Source organism: Drosophila montana, unplaced genomic scaffold (assembly GCF_035044405.1).
Source record: "Drosophila montana isolate Dmon_TW-CO22-7 unplaced genomic scaffold, ASM3504440v1 contig_2178_1, whole genome shotgun sequence".
Lineage (NCBI taxonomy): Eukaryota > Metazoa > Arthropoda > Insecta > Diptera > Drosophilidae > Drosophila > Drosophila montana.
The window spans coordinates 755,164-771,990 of record NW_026997075.1 but is presented as its reverse complement, the minus strand read 5'-3'; the positions used below and the strand labels follow the sequence as shown (position 1 = coordinate 771,990).

General features: G+C 41.7%; 3 protein-coding genes across 5 annotated transcripts in view; 2 read left to right on the top strand and 1 right to left on the bottom strand.

Moving 5' to 3' along the window:
- LOC135427347 (uncharacterized) overlaps positions 1-16,827 on the top strand; it is a 263,759-nt gene that overhangs the window by 228,842 nt on the left and 18,090 nt on the right. The window contains exons 4-5 of one of the 2 annotated variants that reach the window (XR_010436037.1): positions 7,391-7,537; positions 7,702-7,816. Coding sequence is in view for 1 of the 2 variants with exons in the window: in XM_064680815.1 (XP_064536885.1) it covers positions 7,391-7,537 (147 nt within the window). In the remaining variant the exon portion in view is untranslated. Of the gene's footprint in view, positions 1-7,390; positions 7,538-7,701; positions 7,817-16,827 lie in introns of those variants that run through there. The other variant, XM_064680815.1, reaches the window with a different exon arrangement.
- On the top strand, positions 145-2,512 carry LOC135427279 (uncharacterized). The gene is made up of 2 exons (XM_064680689.1): positions 145-461; positions 530-2,512. The coding sequence occupies exons 1-2, from the start codon at positions 435-437 to the stop codon at positions 2,390-2,392; spliced, it is 1,890 nt and encodes a 629-aa protein (XP_064536759.1). The 5' UTR covers positions 145-434; the 3' UTR covers positions 2,393-2,512.
- The window catches only part of Rhp (rhophilin), a 38,373-nt gene continuing 24,753 nt past the window's right edge, over positions 3,208-16,827 (bottom strand). For both annotated transcript variants that reach the window (XM_064680810.1, XM_064680811.1), the window contains 10 exons: positions 9,143-9,259; positions 7,987-8,114; positions 6,951-7,104; positions 6,416-6,874; positions 5,378-5,522; positions 5,019-5,287; positions 4,817-4,949; positions 3,998-4,314; positions 3,779-3,931; positions 3,208-3,717 (listed from right to left, as the gene is read on the bottom strand). In XM_064680810.1, coding sequence (XP_064536880.1) covers positions 3,514-3,717; positions 3,779-3,931; positions 3,998-4,314; positions 4,817-4,949; positions 5,019-5,287; positions 5,378-5,522; positions 6,416-6,874; positions 6,951-7,104; positions 7,987-8,114; positions 9,143-9,259 — 2,079 coding nt within the window. In that variant the 3' untranslated portion in view covers positions 3,208-3,513. The remainder of the gene's footprint in view (positions 3,718-3,778; positions 3,932-3,997; positions 4,315-4,816; positions 4,950-5,018; positions 5,288-5,377; positions 5,523-6,415; positions 6,875-6,950; positions 7,105-7,986; positions 8,115-9,142; positions 9,260-16,827) is intronic.

Sequence of the window (16,827 nt, the reverse complement as noted above, 5' to 3'; positions counted from 1 at the left end):
TCCAAACCTTTGGGTTATGGCGATATGTCAAGTGAAATTTAAAAAAAGAAACCAAAATAACTTTAACGATCTAAATAGCTTCGACATAAACGTCTTAAATTGTGCATATAAACGGAGGCAGCTCCTCAAAAATTCGTCAGTCTCTGATATATACTGAAACAAGTCGGGCGACTTCAGACTACATTTCCCAAAAATACATTTATTGGCCAGTTTTTTACAAAGACTCCAAAGTGAAATTTTTTGCGACCCAGCTTACTTTGATATACATATCATCAGCTTTTCCTAGAAAAATAGGAGGTTGCTCAACAAGTTTTATCTCACTGGAGTTTCAATCCAAAAGACGTTCTATTTTCTAAATATATATATATTTTGTATTGAAAATAGTTGGGGCCTTGAAATACTAAGTATACTAACAAATACATTTTGTTTCGAACATGGATAAAGGTTGTTATTATCGTCGGGTAAGTAAACCAGGACCTATTTAATGTTCGTCGTCAAATCCTGTTGCAATTCATCATGTGACCTGCAGACCAACAAGTCGAACGGGGCGCCCAATGATCAGCACTACTGCGAAATGGGTCGTGTGGACAAACCGGAAGATGGTTGCGTTATGCATTCGAAGGCAGGCAACAAATCGCGCTTACACCTCCAAGCTATGTACGATGATCGGTATTGGCCACGTCCTGAATGCGAGAAGTCAACGCAAACCTTGCTTTACGACTGTCCACGCTGCAACAGGGAGTCGACAGCTCAGCAGACCGACGGCTCAATACGACAATCCGGCTACGGGCCCGACGGGCAATGCAGTTATCAGCGTTACAACAGGAACGATCCGACCGAGAACCTCCTCCTAAGTGACTATCGCAAACAGTACGGCAGACAACCGCTACAGAAAACCAACGCCGAGTTGCCCGAGGGCCCGACTGAAAGACGTCCCAAGCAGTTGAGCTACGAGCGACCCGAGAGGAACGACCAGAACGCTCGGCAGGATTGCACGGATATTCCCGTTTCGTCAGGTGCAGGCCAGGTGCCGAAACGTTACGAAAGGCCGCCTCGCTATCAGGCCACATACAGCAACGTGAACAGGGAGCCGTCTCGGCCAATGGAAGAGCCGATGCCGCAGCGATATCAGCGATACAACGAACGCGTGGAGCCGCCTGCTGAGCCTGCCGAGGTCCGTCTCCCCAGGGATTGTCAGAAGCAGTACAACAGCCATAAGTTGTCACACAAGGAGCTGCCGTCTCTGGCAACGGATGGACTCAGTCAAAGATGTTGCAAGCAGCAGCACCAGCAGACGGAGGATAAGCACGAGCCGATTGAGCGGCCCGATTTACTTGCCAAGGGCCAGACACCACCTGGGGCTCTGCGCCTGCCAAGGGATTATCGCATGCAGTCTACCAACAACGGGGACAAGGAGCTGCATACTCAACTTCCGGCTACCGTGGACACAACTGCAAAGGACTATTACCGCAAGGAGTTGCCTATTCCATTAACGAAGGACTACATTCCAAAGCGTAATCCCAAGCAGGTCAATTTTCAATCAACCAAGGAAGTACCTGCTCCTCCTACTCATCACAAGAATCATACTGGCTATCAGCGCACCTACAGCAATGTCGTCAAAGATGTGCCTACACTACCAAATAAAGATCTGGATCCGATATCTGAACGTGTGCCGGGATATGGCAATACCACCAAAGAGGATCCGCTACAAGCGCGCAGTTATAATCAGTCCAAATTTGTGCCACCCATTGACCATTTGGACATGGTCTACTTGTCACAGTCCCAACAGCAGCAGCAGCAGCCGCAGCCTGGACGTGCTCCGAAGCCGAGCCAATACCCTGGCCCTAGCGGAGATCGTGTGCTGTACAAGAATGCAAGGTTTGCAAATGAATCGAGCGTGGAGCGTGACAGAAAACGCGACAGCCTGGTTGATCTGCTCTACTATAAAAAGCCAACAAAATTTGACTACACTTCAACTGATTCCACTTCGGCTTTGATTCAAATGAACGAGGATATGGCAAGAATGTATGACCTCTACACCACGGACTCCACCAGCACGCAAAATGCGCAGGGGCGCAAGGACGAAATAAACGATCCGCCAAAGGGCATAAAACACGAGCACCAACTGCCATCACTGGGCTTGACCAGTCCCATCAAGAATAGTCCAGTGACGCCCAACAAAAACGCCATTAATGATGGTCCTACTATGATCGTGGATGGCTTCAAGCTAAGCGCCAAGGATATGATCGATACCATGGTGACAGCGCCAATGATACGCCGAGTACAGCGCATCTATAGAGCCAATTTAGCTGAACAGATGCTGCTGGTGCAGGAACTCGACAGCATTCCTAAGTTGGTAAAAGAGACCCTTGAGAACGCCAGGAAGAACTAGGTAGGCAGCACCTTGGGTTTACCCGTTCGTGGACTTCGCTCCACACACAGCACAAAGCTTACTCTACAGCAAAAGAAATGTTTTAATTAAAGTTGAAATAAATTATTAGTTATTTGTTAAGATGGTAAAAACATTCCCTCAATAATTATGGGGGTTTTCTAATAAGTTCTTCGATGAAAATTCGTTCATCTTGAACAAGCATAGCGTTTACGAGATTTATTTTCTGACAAATACGTCATAAATCTTTGGGATTTTGATTTTCCGTAAATAAGTTTCCTTAAATAAGTCACAACATGAATATTGACTTGCACACACAAAAAAATTTATTATTAAATATTTTATCAATGCAATAAAATATGTACTCTCCAATACGCGTCTTTATGTACGTATTGTATATAAGTATGTATGTTTGTTGTATAAAATGGCTTTTACAAAATGTATACAAAATAATTGTGACTTAATAATATACATATATACATTAGAAATGTGCGTAAAAGTAACTCAATGTCAATACACTAAGATAAAACACGTTAAAATATGGATCGATTTAAATATACAATAACGCATAGCATGTTGTAGGTCGAAATTAAATAATAGATATATGTATACATATATATATTTATATATATGCATATATATATGTACATATTGTATTCATGCATGCATATAATGAAATATGTAAATACTTTTTGGGATATGCGGCGCTTACTCTCAACTCTATTTCTCTCTCAAGTGTTAAACACATTTTGCACAAAATGTTTGTAAATAATTAACTGAATTTCCAATTCCGTTTAGGGGGGGGGCACTGCATATATTATAGACAGACATATGGAATACCGCTAGTTATGCCTGGTACATTCGCATTCTCACAGATATTTTCCATGCTGGCGGAAAATAAATGGAATTCAGTGGGGGCATAGCAGAAAACTACAGTTGCCAAGTCATAATTGGCCTGAGCAGGGATTACTAGGTAATAGCATATATAAGTACATGTATATATATGTATATATATTTATAAAAAAAAATCCACTTTGCGTTGAAGCAAAATAATGGCCACTGCTACGGAAATTAAAGCATAACTTAAAATAAGAAATCCCCAGTGCAAATGGATTTGATAGCACTTAAAAGATCTTCGCTAGACTCGGTGTGCGTCGAAAGGGATTCCACGAACTGGAGGATACGCTGCCCACGAAACGCGTCTTCGCGGAGGTCTTGAGCCGCAGCTTAGGCTTGGTGGTGGTGCTGGTGGGGCTGGAGGAGCCAGATGAAACGCCGGACGAGCTGGCAGCCGATAGCGTTGATATGGAGCCCTTCGACGAGAGTGGCTGCAAATCAAAAAAAATAGAATACGTAAGCAAATGCCAAGCAATACGCAACCAAACTCACCTTTAGATAGTTACGATCCATGGGCGTAATGACCTTAAGTTCCAGAGCTGCACCACACGATTGTATGAGCCGCACCACCTGCTGATGCGAGTACCACTTGACATCCATGCCCGCTATTTCCACAATAAAGTCGCCCTCCTTGATGCCGCCCAACTGCGAATGAATATAAAAAGAGCTTCAGTTTGCTTCAGTCAACAATGAGAGCAGGTGCATACTCACATCCGCGAGTGAATTGATTTCGACATGGGCTATTATCACAGGCGCATCGCCGCGCACGTGAAAACCAAAATTCTCGAGCTCCTCCTTGTACAGACTGCAGCCCGCCTCGTGACTCTCATCGCCTCTGGGGCAGTGGCAATGGTAGCTACTAGCATCATGATATATGGCCGAGCCCTTTTGCAGGCGCACACAACGCGGCGCTGTCCAATGGCGACGTGCAGAGAATATTGCAATGGGACCCAGTCGCTTGAAGGGATCTTCCACTTTGTACGATGTAAAATCCGGACCCGTCAATGTCAGCGTAAACTTCGAGGATGCTGCAAACAACAAAAGGGGAAAGGGTTTTCTTATCTGACTGTTAAACAACGCAAAGCCCAAATCTTAAGAGCTACGAGCTCAAGTTAGTACTAAGACGGAGTTACGGAAAATTCAACCTTCAAGTGGGAAAAACTTTATTCAAAGTTTGCATAAATGACATCCGAAACACAAACATCAGCACACACACACATAATAATGTGATTTGAGAAAGCGACATCATGGACACGTGTGGCTTGGATGTGTGACGATCGAACTAACAAGCGAGAGGTTGCCGGTTCGAATTTGTCAGAAAATGTCAAGTTTTTAAATTTGTTAATAATACTAATTACGAAATGAAGGGGGATGGCAAATGAAAGAGGATATCGACTACAATATATATTCGTCGACAGGCCCCAGCAGATTGCTTGCCTAGCACAGAGGGCTGTGCGTGGGTCAGCACACTCTGAGCAGGAAGTAAACAGCTCAATCCCCCGTAAAGATATTGGCTTGATTGATTATTACCTTCCACGGTGCGTTCGGTCAGATCGTAGCACTCTTCAATGTTCTTGGCCGGCGCTTGCAGGGAGAATCGTTCATATTCGTCCTGGGTCTTGTAGTAGGCCTCCTTGATGACCTGCGTGAGTGATGTTTTGTTCTGCAAGCGGACAAATGGGCATGGCATGAGTAAGATATGGGCCAGATGGCAGCGTGGCAAGTGACTCACCTTCAGGTAGCGGCACATGCGCTGCAAACGCTGCGCCTCCTCATGACTAGCCAGAGCTTCTTTCAAGTGGGTGCGCTTAATGGCAGCAGCGCTGACGCTCTCCTCCTCGCATTCACTGCTGGCTTCGGTGGCACGCAGTGCCTCCCGCGCATTGCCAATGAACGATTCGTTCGATGATGCCGTCTGGCTCTTTTTGGTGCCCAGCGAGACATTGTCGCCATCGCCCACAGTGGCATCAATGCTCCGCGCCTCGTAATGATGTGCGAGCGCTGGATTGGCAGCCAAGTGGGTTCGGTATTAGTCAATTGGTAGTCAAACTGTTGGCCAATATCAAGGCCAAGAATTGTGACAACACCTACCTTTGTACAGTTCGGCCTTGAGCGGCACCAGACCCGCCCAGCACTCGGGCAGATAGGTGTGCGTGTCATTCACTTGGATGTTCTTGTGCATCTCATTGTACTCCAGCGACAGCTGTGCCGCCTCGCCGGCCAAGTCCCGAAAGAGCTGCAATTGTTGGTAATATGATCAGCTAATGACATCAGAACACAACTTCACATTTCAGCTAACGGCCTCAAATGCTGGCATGCATTCTAGATAAATCTTTGTTTCAGTCACTCGACTCGACAAACTATGCTCGGTACACACGCACCTGCCGCAATTGGCACTGTGCTCTTTGGCCAAGACTCACGTACTCATGCGATTGATAAAAAATAAACCCCAGCAGCTGCTGCTTCAATTAAGCTTGGCTACTTTGCCAATGGAAATTGGACACGACTTCGAAAGACAACTACGAATTCTCAACTCGTGTTTGATAGTTGCATTTCTTGCCATCCTTCTGGCCAGTAGAAGCAAACTCATTTGAAAAGATTTTTGAAATGTCTCTGCTAATATTTCGTGGTTGATTTAAGGTGTAAATTGCAGCCAACGTACCACATTTGCATTGATGAGCTTTCGACCGAATGGTTTCTATATTTGTAGCTTCCCCAATTAAAAAAAAGTTGTACGTTTTCCAACACTATACACCTGTAAGGCTGGCAATACTTGAAAGCGAACTGTTTAATTTATGGCAAGTTTTTCATCTGAAATTTTGACAGACATTCAAAAAAGGCTGCAAGCTGGGTTTGAACCTAACCGGTTTCGACATGGAATTCTAGTTTATTCTGCGCGTTGAACCGAACCCTGAACCAAGTCAATTGTCCAATAGAAAAAAAATTGGTTTATAGTAACAAGCTTTTAGTCTATGCTCAATGTTAAAAGAGAGACTCCACCTTCCAGCGGTGGTCCCTCTCAAAACAAAAAAAAACAATCAAAAACTCCGCCTCAATTCCTGCTTACTCTGATACTCTAAATACTTGGATGTAATTTGATAATAATGTACGTTTAGTTGGCAGACTTACATGACTGGACTCCGTCAGACCCAGAGCCTCGATCTGTAGCTGTAGCTTCTCGAAGAGGCATTCGCGTGCCTGGGATAGCATGAGCGAGACAAGAACATCGAGCACCTGCGGCTTTAGGTCCATCGATGGTGCATTGGTGAATGTGTCGTAGATGTGACGGAAAATGCCGGCAGCACGCAGGAAACTGTCGACGGCAGCGTCCAGGCCGCGTTCCGTGCGCCTGTCGTGACGTGCTCCGATTTGTGTATAGATGGCGCCCAGATTGAACAGGGTGCAGGCCTTCTCGAAGGCAATGGTGCGCTGGCAGGAGGGCACACCGGTCAGCGAGTCGTACCACTCGAAATAGACGCCCAGATTGCGATCGGGCGGAAAGAAGCGCCGTTCCACATAATACAAAAGATTGTAATAACGGAATAGAAGTGCCACGCCAAGAGCGTCACGCGATGGCGTCTTGGAAGCCTATCGGGGAAATCGATAGGTAAGCAACGATTGCATAATTTCGATTGCGATAATTTGTAAAAAACTGTATATTTACCTGTCTGGTGTCTGTCATATCGGCTATGGCATCCATATATATGGAGGGCTCTTCGCTATAATGCTCCAATATAAAGTCCGAAAATGGTTCCATAAAATTGATTTCCTTGGTCTCTTTGAGGCCCAATGGTATCATCGGCATTATGCCTTCATGACTGTGTGGGCGAAATGTTAAGCGAATGTTAATATTGTACTCTCTTTTAATATAAAATAATGTTTTTATTCAAATCTAATATGCATTGATAATTATTCTGGAAGATCGGAAGCAGATCAAGTTAAATTTAGCCGGCTTGTAACATACGAATTTCTTAAAAATATATTGATAGTCATAACAAGCTTAAAAACATCCAATTATTTAAGCACTTTATCTAAATTTTACTAATTATTTGGAACAGGTCTTTAACTTTCCTCAACTAATCTAGTCCAATATCAATTTTGCAGATCTAATCAACCGAATAATTTAACTATCTACTGTCTAATTAGACGTATGTATATCTATTTAAATTATTGCCCATCTTCAATTTTCGTGTGCGCCCAACCCTGGAAGTCCAATCTAACTATAGGCACATCAATACTGGAGTTCGTAATGTAAGTATGTAATTTGATTTTTTTGGCTATTGTGGAAATACATTTTTCTGCTGTTTGTTTCATATTTGTATTTTTGTCAGTTGTGCATTTAATGACGCTTTTTCACTTTCTTTGTTGTTGTTTGTTTTTTTTTTTTTTGCTCTGCTGTGATTTCGTTCCAGTAGACGGCGCAAAAAGGCGCTTGACCAGAAACTAATGCGCAAAAATTACAGCTGCCCAGCTGGGTAGCGCCCCATAGTTGTTGCATACCCCAAGCCAAACAGCAGAGGGCAACTATAGCGAAAACTAAAGCTACAAATTTCAACATTTGCATGCACAAACGAAAAAAACAGAGTACATAAATTGGCATAAAAATATAATAATGGCAACAAATTATTCGGGGAAATGGGCGCAGGTGGATTTTGGGCATCACAGCGCCCAGTGGAGCAGTTAATCACTAAATCCCTCACCTCTCGCTTTGATAGATCTCCACAGATGAGTTCAGCTCGGCCAGTTGCTCCTTGAGCAGCTGCAAATTGGAATTGACGAAACTCAGCTCCAGAGCGACAGTGTCTCGCAGCTTGCGATTTGTAGTTGCCTGCAAGTCAAATTAAATAATAATATGCTCAAGTTAATACATTTACTCGGAAGTTCAATAACTGAATTATGTTCCCACGACACAGCCGAACCTAACCTAATATTTTGCATATAAGAACCTACTCTTCGTCCTATCGTTCATATCGCAGCTACATTATATAGTGGTCCGATATTCAGAAGATTTTGTATTGGATGATGGTGGAACTAAAAAGTCCCGAGTTTGGTCAAGTTATCTAAATAAAACTAAGCTTTCCAAACTAAAACCTACTTTTCGACAGATCGATCGAATCGCAGCTATATAATATAGTGCTTCGATTTGATAGTGCTTCGCATATATGTTAGGGACAAAGTGAAACTTGTAAATGCCGAAATTGATCAAGATATCTTGATAAGCAAACAATTTTCTATACAAAAAACTATAGCACCCATATGATATAGAGGTCTGATGTTGAGAGGATTTATCATATATGGAGGAAGCATAGTGGAATCTATAAATGCAGATTTTTCGTAAGATATCTTGATAACAGAAAAACAGACCTATGCAAAGTTTCAAGACGATAGCGAGACAGTCGGACATGGCCATATCAACTCGGCTGTTGATTCTGATCTAGAATATATATACTATCGGCGATGAGAATTGTAAAGCTCCTTAAGATATTTGTAAAAACAAAATTTTTCATACCAATAATTCCTATCTCTATATATTTAAACTGTGTTTTCCGACTGACTAACCTCAAACTTATTTTCAAAGATTTTTGTGAAAATTTATCTGCTACGCAAAATCCGCCCCTCTTAGATGATAAACGCGGGTCAAAAGTTGATTGGGTTATGTTCTGAGTTTCCTCCGATGTAACATGTTAAGCATATATATATGTTATATATATATATATATATATATATATATATATATATATACATAAAGCGGCTACTTCTCTTTGGAATACTAAGAGAATCGGATATGGGTTTAACATCTGTGTCTTTCTGGTTTAATGGGCATCAAAAACAATTAGACTTTAGATAGAAACATACCTTGTATAGATTTTCGGCACCGGCGCGCAAGCGCAGCTCCTTGTTAATTTCCTGGTTCAGTTTACAGCGACGACTTTGCAATTTGCCACGACAGGTGGCCGCTCGAGGATCGGAGCCCTATAATAAAGAATAGAATAGTTCGAATTATTATTACGTACAAATGTAAGGTATAGATGGGACTTGTAAAAATTCCTAGCTACTGAGAACTTCGGCGCAGGAAAAACCACTTTGTCCTTGATCTCGGAATATTTGTTGAAAATTTGCACTTATTATTGGGAACTTAATGCGGTACAAGTGTTTATTAAAAAAAACTAAATCGGCTGCTGTTAAGTCGACCATTTTTCTTGCAACGTTCACGAACTTATTCCATATGTAATTACAACATATCTTTAAGAAACCAGAGGGTTTTTTTCAATGCGTAATTTGCTTGGAACGTGCCCAGCGAACGCAACAAAGTTGATTGACTTATTTACAACACACGTAGGAAGAGCCACAGATATAGAAATAGAACTTGCAGCCGAACCACAAATACTAGAAATGAAAAATGGAGTTGTTGGTTCTTGGAAAGGGTAACTGTTGCAACTGCAACTGCAACTGAAAACCGATGGCACAAAAGATACTTAGTCTACACAGCGCAAACAAAACGAGTTCGTTTTGGAAACTGGCGAAACTTGACTAAAGTTTGACAACTTTTAAGTATAATAAAAAGTAAAAGCTGGCCGGCTTAATATTGAATATTTTGTTATACAAATAACAAACAACAAGAATCTTTCAGTTGAATTATTAACACACTGTGCTATTTACTCTCAGATTGTAAACCCCTTATTCCCCTTTCAAGGCTTTAGCTTGTTGGGAATTGCAAGCTTCAAGCATTGCAAGAAATGTTAGGTAAAAAGTAAAAGAAGCGATTACCTATTTAGAAAAAAAAAACGTGAATTGCAGTATGAATAGAAAAAGAATAAAGATTTTTCAAAAATCTATTAAATATTCACTATTCATTATTTCGCTCAGTGTATGGCTAAGCACTTGCGACTGCATAACAATAACAAAAGCTCAGCGTGTTATCTACAACTTGTATGTGTGTGTGTATTGTTATGTGTGTCGATGTATGTGTGTGTGTGTGTAAAAGGCCAATGCGCCGGGGCCAACATTGTAAAAGTAGTTGGGCGCGACTCAAAGCCTGGCTATGGCTCTGGCTGGGCCATAATTACATTACGTCTACGTTCACACACACATAAACACATTCACGTATTTGTACGCCAACGCAGCGTGACACGATCGCAATAATCGTAAACGGAAGTAGGAAGTCATTGTCACGACGCTGCACATTCTGGCTCTGGGGCGTTCTTTATAGGATATGGGGCAGAGGGGATGGGAAAAACAAAAAAAAAAAACAAAGCAACAAAAAACCACTTTAATATGCATTGTCTGTACACCTTTCGTGCCTGATGCTTTCTGCCGACTTAAACAAACCACTTGAGGTAAGAACATCGAGGTTTCCAGCTCGCTGCTCAAGTTAAGGAGGGTAAAAACAAGTGACATATGTATGTATATATATACATACATATGTCTAGAGAGTAGGGGCAGAAGAGTATACAATGAATGCAAGAGAATATAGATTAAAGAAATCTATCAAAATCAATCAATATCAAATAAACACCTGAGCATTATTATTATTTGAACATATAATCGCAAATAATGTGACATATTACAATATAATAGGTGAAAACAATATTGATTGAGATGAAAGTTGGAATATGTCAAATGATTGATGTAAGCCTAAGAAAAAATAACAGAAAACAAAATAAAGAACTGAAAGCAAGTTAAAGACAAAGCAAACTCAAATGTAAACAAAATCTTTTGTATGGCAAAACAAACAAAATCTTTTGTATGGCAAAAATGTACCGACTATCTGATCTATACAATTTGATATTCTATGCACTCTGGCTTGAAGAATGCCCCAACAGATAATGGGTTCATGTTATGCTTAAAGCTACGAAAACGGGAAAAGGCGTTTGTCTAGAGGCAACAGCAAAGTACGCTGTTGAGTGTCTAGGAGTCGGGAGTGTGGCTCACTTGTTTCTAGCTGATCAACCTGATGACGTACATTATTAGCCATGGCAGCCAGGACTGGCCCGCGGCCACCTATGAACTTGGCTTAGAGAGTGCCGCGTGCCCAGTTTAAGGGTTCAACTGCAGATGCGCATGGACATGTGCAGCTAATGAGCTGACTGGTCTGCTAAGGACTTTTGACAGTCAGAGGCCTGGGAATCCTATGCTGCACTCGACCCGCTGTTGAGTGTTTGCTCTTTATTATTGGTCGGCAGTGGAGCTGCTGGGCAGGTAAACGAGCCCAGGTGAATGCATTTTCAAATTGTGAGTTTGTGAGTTGGCTTTGTTTGCAGTGTGGCGTGTTCTGCATAATTAAAAGCGACAACGGCGGGGGCCGCGAGACTTGGGGCCAAGCCTTGAGCGTAGTTTATGACCGTCTTCGTCTTGGCCATGCGGATTTGGCAGCCCAACGTGGCAACAAATGGCGCCCGCGCTGCAATGCCCAACTAAATGGCTGGACAATGAACCCATCACATCGTGTCGTTCGGAACGGATCGCCATGGGCTTCAGTGGATCGACGTTGAGTCGCCTGGCATTAGACATGCATCAGCATCGCCTGCACGTGCTTGAAAAGTCAATGCACCTGGGCGATGGGCTCCCAGCTGGTGAGGAGGGGGGCGCCAGTCAAGTGTGCAAAATAATGTGCATATAAATAATGTGCATACTTTGTATATCTTTGTATAGCCATATAAATTGCTGCCCAGATTAACTGATAAACCGATTAACTGGACAAGTGGTTGATCAATTTGGTTTGCGGTTTAAGTTTCGCTTTCAATGAAAATGGCCATTGCTTAAAATCCAAAGCAAACCAAAATTGCCGTGCGCCGCATTTGTAATCCGGAATTACTTAAAACTCGCGCCGCATGCAAATGACACGGATAAAAATCGAGCATCAGCCCCATACATAAATACAAATCAGGGCCCCGTGTTGCCGAATTATGCATGAAAGCGCCCGAAATGGCAATGGGAATTTCAGTTTTCAGACTCAATTTCTGAAAACCTCAATAAACGAAAGTGTTTTTGTTTTGGGGGGCGCTAAAGCAGACATACCGCGATTATTTAATAAACAAAAGATCGATAACACAGCCAATCGAAGTGAAAATATCGATAAAACCAATATGTCAAGACTTCAAAAGACGACTGTTCTCTTACACGAGTTATATTCGCAAGAGTTTTACTTTACTCTCCAGTCCAATAATGTTTTAATATATCTATATACATATTAAATCGATCTGACTAGGTCTATGGATGTGTATAAGTCTTATTATTATAGTATATTATATCGATATATTATCGATTTCTTCGCTCATTTCCATAAGATCGATATATATCGATCGTGAAACGAGGTGTTTCTAATAACTAGAGACAACGAATTTTGCATGTAGGTATCTTGTATAGTATACTCTACTAGAGAAACGCTTATCCAATCAATAACAATTAAAATATTAACTGAAGCCTTTAACGATAACAAAGATCGATAACAATCAGTAATTGAACGAATACATCATTCTGCAGTTCTGATACTTGAACTATGTTGAATGGGGGGTTTTCTTTAATGTACAAAATGTTTCCAGCCCTAATAATGTTTTGAGCAATTTTACTTTATATTCTGCTTCTAGTATTTATTGGCAACTAATTCCATAGAACCCCGTGTCGGTTTCATGGTAGCCGTTGGCTGCTCATAATTGTGGCAAAGATCAAAGACTCACGACCTCGTTATTATTCTTACTTCATGTTGTTTCATAACGGCCGACCAAGTCTGGCTGCTGATATAGGGCTTCCGATTCGTTGGTTCATGGAACGTGCTTCGCTTAATATAAGCCAATATTGGCCCATATTCAAATCAAAGGGTCCAATTTGTTATTTTATCAGTAGCTAACATTTCAAAATCATATTCATGGCATTCATAGCATTCATACCTGCTATGTAACACTTTCTAGAGTCCCAGCCGCACATTCCGACACCCCGAAAACCTGTTGCTGCTTGTTTTTTGTTGTGTTTTGGCTAGTTGTACTTTCACCTGTTTTAGGTTTTTTTTCGCGTTTCAGCTCAGTGTTATTTGGTTTTATTTTGTTTTACAAATCGGGTTAGAGTCATTAATTAAAAGCACACAGGGCGGCGGAGAGAGACATTTCGGACAGCATCTATGCATGTTTTTGTTTTTGTTTTTTTTTTTATTGTTTTGGGGTCTTCTAGTCACAGTTGGACGCCGATTAGCCCAGCAAGCATCAGAGCATTTTTGTCCATCATTTTCATTGTTGTTCCTAACAACGGCGACCTACTGACTTTGTTATATGACCCGAAGCCCAACAGAAATGTTGAGCATAAATGCCCAGAGCGAATTTTCGTATTAACAATGCTAGCAGTTGCCTTAAACCCAAAATATTCTGTATGTATATATCGAGTAAGTCAAAAGACCACATTAATTTCTTTTGAATAAAGTCCGTGTTGCTGTAAGGACTCACATACATTTCAGAAACTATTTGTAGAAATATTTAAAGATCGAGAGTCTTTCATTAGGACCAAAGCTTGTCCACACGCAGCTCACATTATCTGCAAAGGCAGAGTGGAGTTCAATGATTCCCTTAAAAGTCACAAGAACAAATATATTTTCTGACCAGTACAGGGTAACTGCTTGTACCATCATTGCCAATATGAAATTAGCTCTGCAATTTGAACGAGGGCACCAATGTGTTTAGTCAAATTTCTAAGCTGCTTAGAGCTTAGAGCTTAGAGAATTTGCATAACATTGAACATTGACAACATGTTCCTACAACTTTTTTTTTAAACTGATGTAACAGAAAACGTGGTAACAAAAATCCATTAAAAAAAAAAGCTGTAAACAAAAGCCTTTGGCTAGAACATGCTTGACGCTCGACAATTAAAGATGTGCTAGCAGATGAGAGACGCCAAACTGCAGCTGCAAAATGCCACAGCCAAAACCAACAGAAGAACACCAGCAATATTAGCAACAACAGCAGCAGCAGCATCAGCAACAGCAGCAGCAGCAACAACCTGTTGCCATAGTGGCTAAGTGACCCACATGTTGCCAGTCGCAAAACTTGTTCACATTCAATAATACAAATCGGTTAAGAGAGAAAGAAAAAGAAAAACAAAAACACGCGCAATAAAAATCAACAGCCACAAAAATGCTCATAAATATGCGTGTTAGAGGCTGCTGCCGTTTGCATATGCAGCAGCAACAGCAGCAGCAACAACAGCAACAGCAGCAACAGCCAGCGGCAACATCCCAGAGCAATAAGCCAAGAGTTATACAGATATATATATAAATATATCTATGCATTTAATCGCGCACAGCTCACCTGGGCCTAGCTTAGAGGAATGCCGAACACTTGACAACGGCAACAACTAAAAGCACCGCCAACAGCAACAACAATTCCATCGCACAAGTGTCGAGTCGAGCTTTTGCTGCTGCCTCGTTCTGACTCTTAACTGGTTTTTGAGGTCGTTAGGCAGCAGCAACAGCACCAGCAGCAGTAACAGCAGCAGCAGCAGCCCCACCAGCAACAGCAACAGCTCCATCAGCAACATCAACAGCTCCACCAACCACCAGCAGCAGCAGCAACCCGGCAGCATCGCCCGTTAGCTGGCCAAGAGCGAGCGGACCCACTGGCTGACTGAGTTGCTCGGCCCGGCTTTGATAACTGTATGCGGCAACAAAAATTCGAGTTTCGGGAAATTGGAACACACATTTTTTTTGGCTCTTATTGATTTTGGTTCATAGTGAAAATATTTTTTGCGCCAAATGCCAAGTTTGGCAGCCGTTAGGCTCGTTAGACTGGCCCCAATAATGCGGCAATGATAAAAATGCGCTGGGATCGTTGTCTAGCTGGAATAACGGTTTCTTTGGCTGCTGTCCGAATCCCCATTGCCTCATTTGGCGGCACGTGACGCGTCTATTCATTGCACTCACATGGGTATGTTGCCCAAAACCAACTAAAACGAATAAAGGGGGCCATTAATATATGCAGTTGATACCCTGTATAAACATGACGCAGATGCTGTGAAGCAGACTTTTGAAAATATATGGACTCAGCCCTGACTCTCTCTCTCTCAGTATCGCCGGAGAGCGATGTGGAAGATATTTTGGCGATATACTAAAGCCTAGCACATAGGGTCATATTATCAACTCCCACCAAAAAGGAGCATTAGCTTTTCTCACTCCCTAAGCAAAATACCTTTCGAAAAGCCATTTCTCAACGAGGGGAGCCAGAAAAGCGATAGAAAAGCGATAGGCTTTACTCACTTGATTCACACCCCGCGTTCTAATCTCGCTTATTTCACACCTTAATGCAGGATATTTCCTAGTCTCAACTAGCGCATTCTTCTTTAATATCATGTCAAAGTGCCATAAATTTGTCTAGGCCCCAGAGTCTATTTCCTGTTACCAAATATAGAAGTCAAGTATTTGGAGAAACGCTTCAAGAATAATTGATTTGCTGCTGGCTTACAATGTAAAACAAAAAAACCGCAAGCTGTTGTTGATTTATTCGCAAAAAACAATAAAAACAAAAATAATGTTGTTGACAACGAAACATGTTTGAGGTAGTCGGCGATGTAGTTCCCAGTGGGCGCATCATCGCATCATTAAATAATTAACTGCTAATGACATGACGTGCTACGTGGCATATTGAATGCAAATTGTTTGGCACAGCTTAAATGGTCAACAATAATGGCTAAATTGCCGAATTAAAGCTAAACAGCCAAATACAAGCACAGCGAGGGGCGCAGATAGTACAGATACAGACAACAGCAACAGCAACAGATACAGATACGGATACATTTACAGCTTTTGATGTTGCTCTAACTATAGATACACATACAGCACTTATTTAGACTGGTCTACACATGCCAGCTCTGATTGACGCCAATTTACCAGCGACCAATTGTCGATGTTTGTTGCTGTTGCGACTGTTCTAATCACATGAGGCAAAAAAAAAAAAATTAGAAAAAAAAAATGGGGAAAAAAATGTAACCAATTTTGCTGGAAAATGTACTGGAAAATTGGCATTGGCATAAGTACTCGAGTGAGTTACTCGTAAATACCTTGGCATGTTTTTCGCCCCTGTTGATTTTCCCACAATTGAGTCCAAGCTAACCGTGTAGCTCATCAAATCACGTAGAACCCTCCGCTCCCACCCTGACACCAGCCAAAACAGTTGTGGGCGCTTTAGAAGCCCCAACAACTAACAACTACAGCTTAGAATATGTACAAATGTTTTTTATTGGACGCTGATTAACTACGGAATACCCATTAAAACTGTGTCGTGTTGAGCACAGATGAAAATCCTATCACGCAATAAACTATCAAAAGGTTTTTTGTTTGGCAGTTCAGGAAATTGGAGAACTTGAAATGCTACTTAAAAATTTAATTGAAAATTGAACATCTATATTTATTTATAGTCATATTTACATTGATAGTCAAATTCAATTGCCGCACTGTCCTTGCTAAAATTCTCAATTGGTTTTAGCAGCTATTCAATTAAGTTGTCTTTAGCCTGCAACCTGCTATTAAATAGCATCTAACATGGCCTGTCTTTGGCTTTGACGGG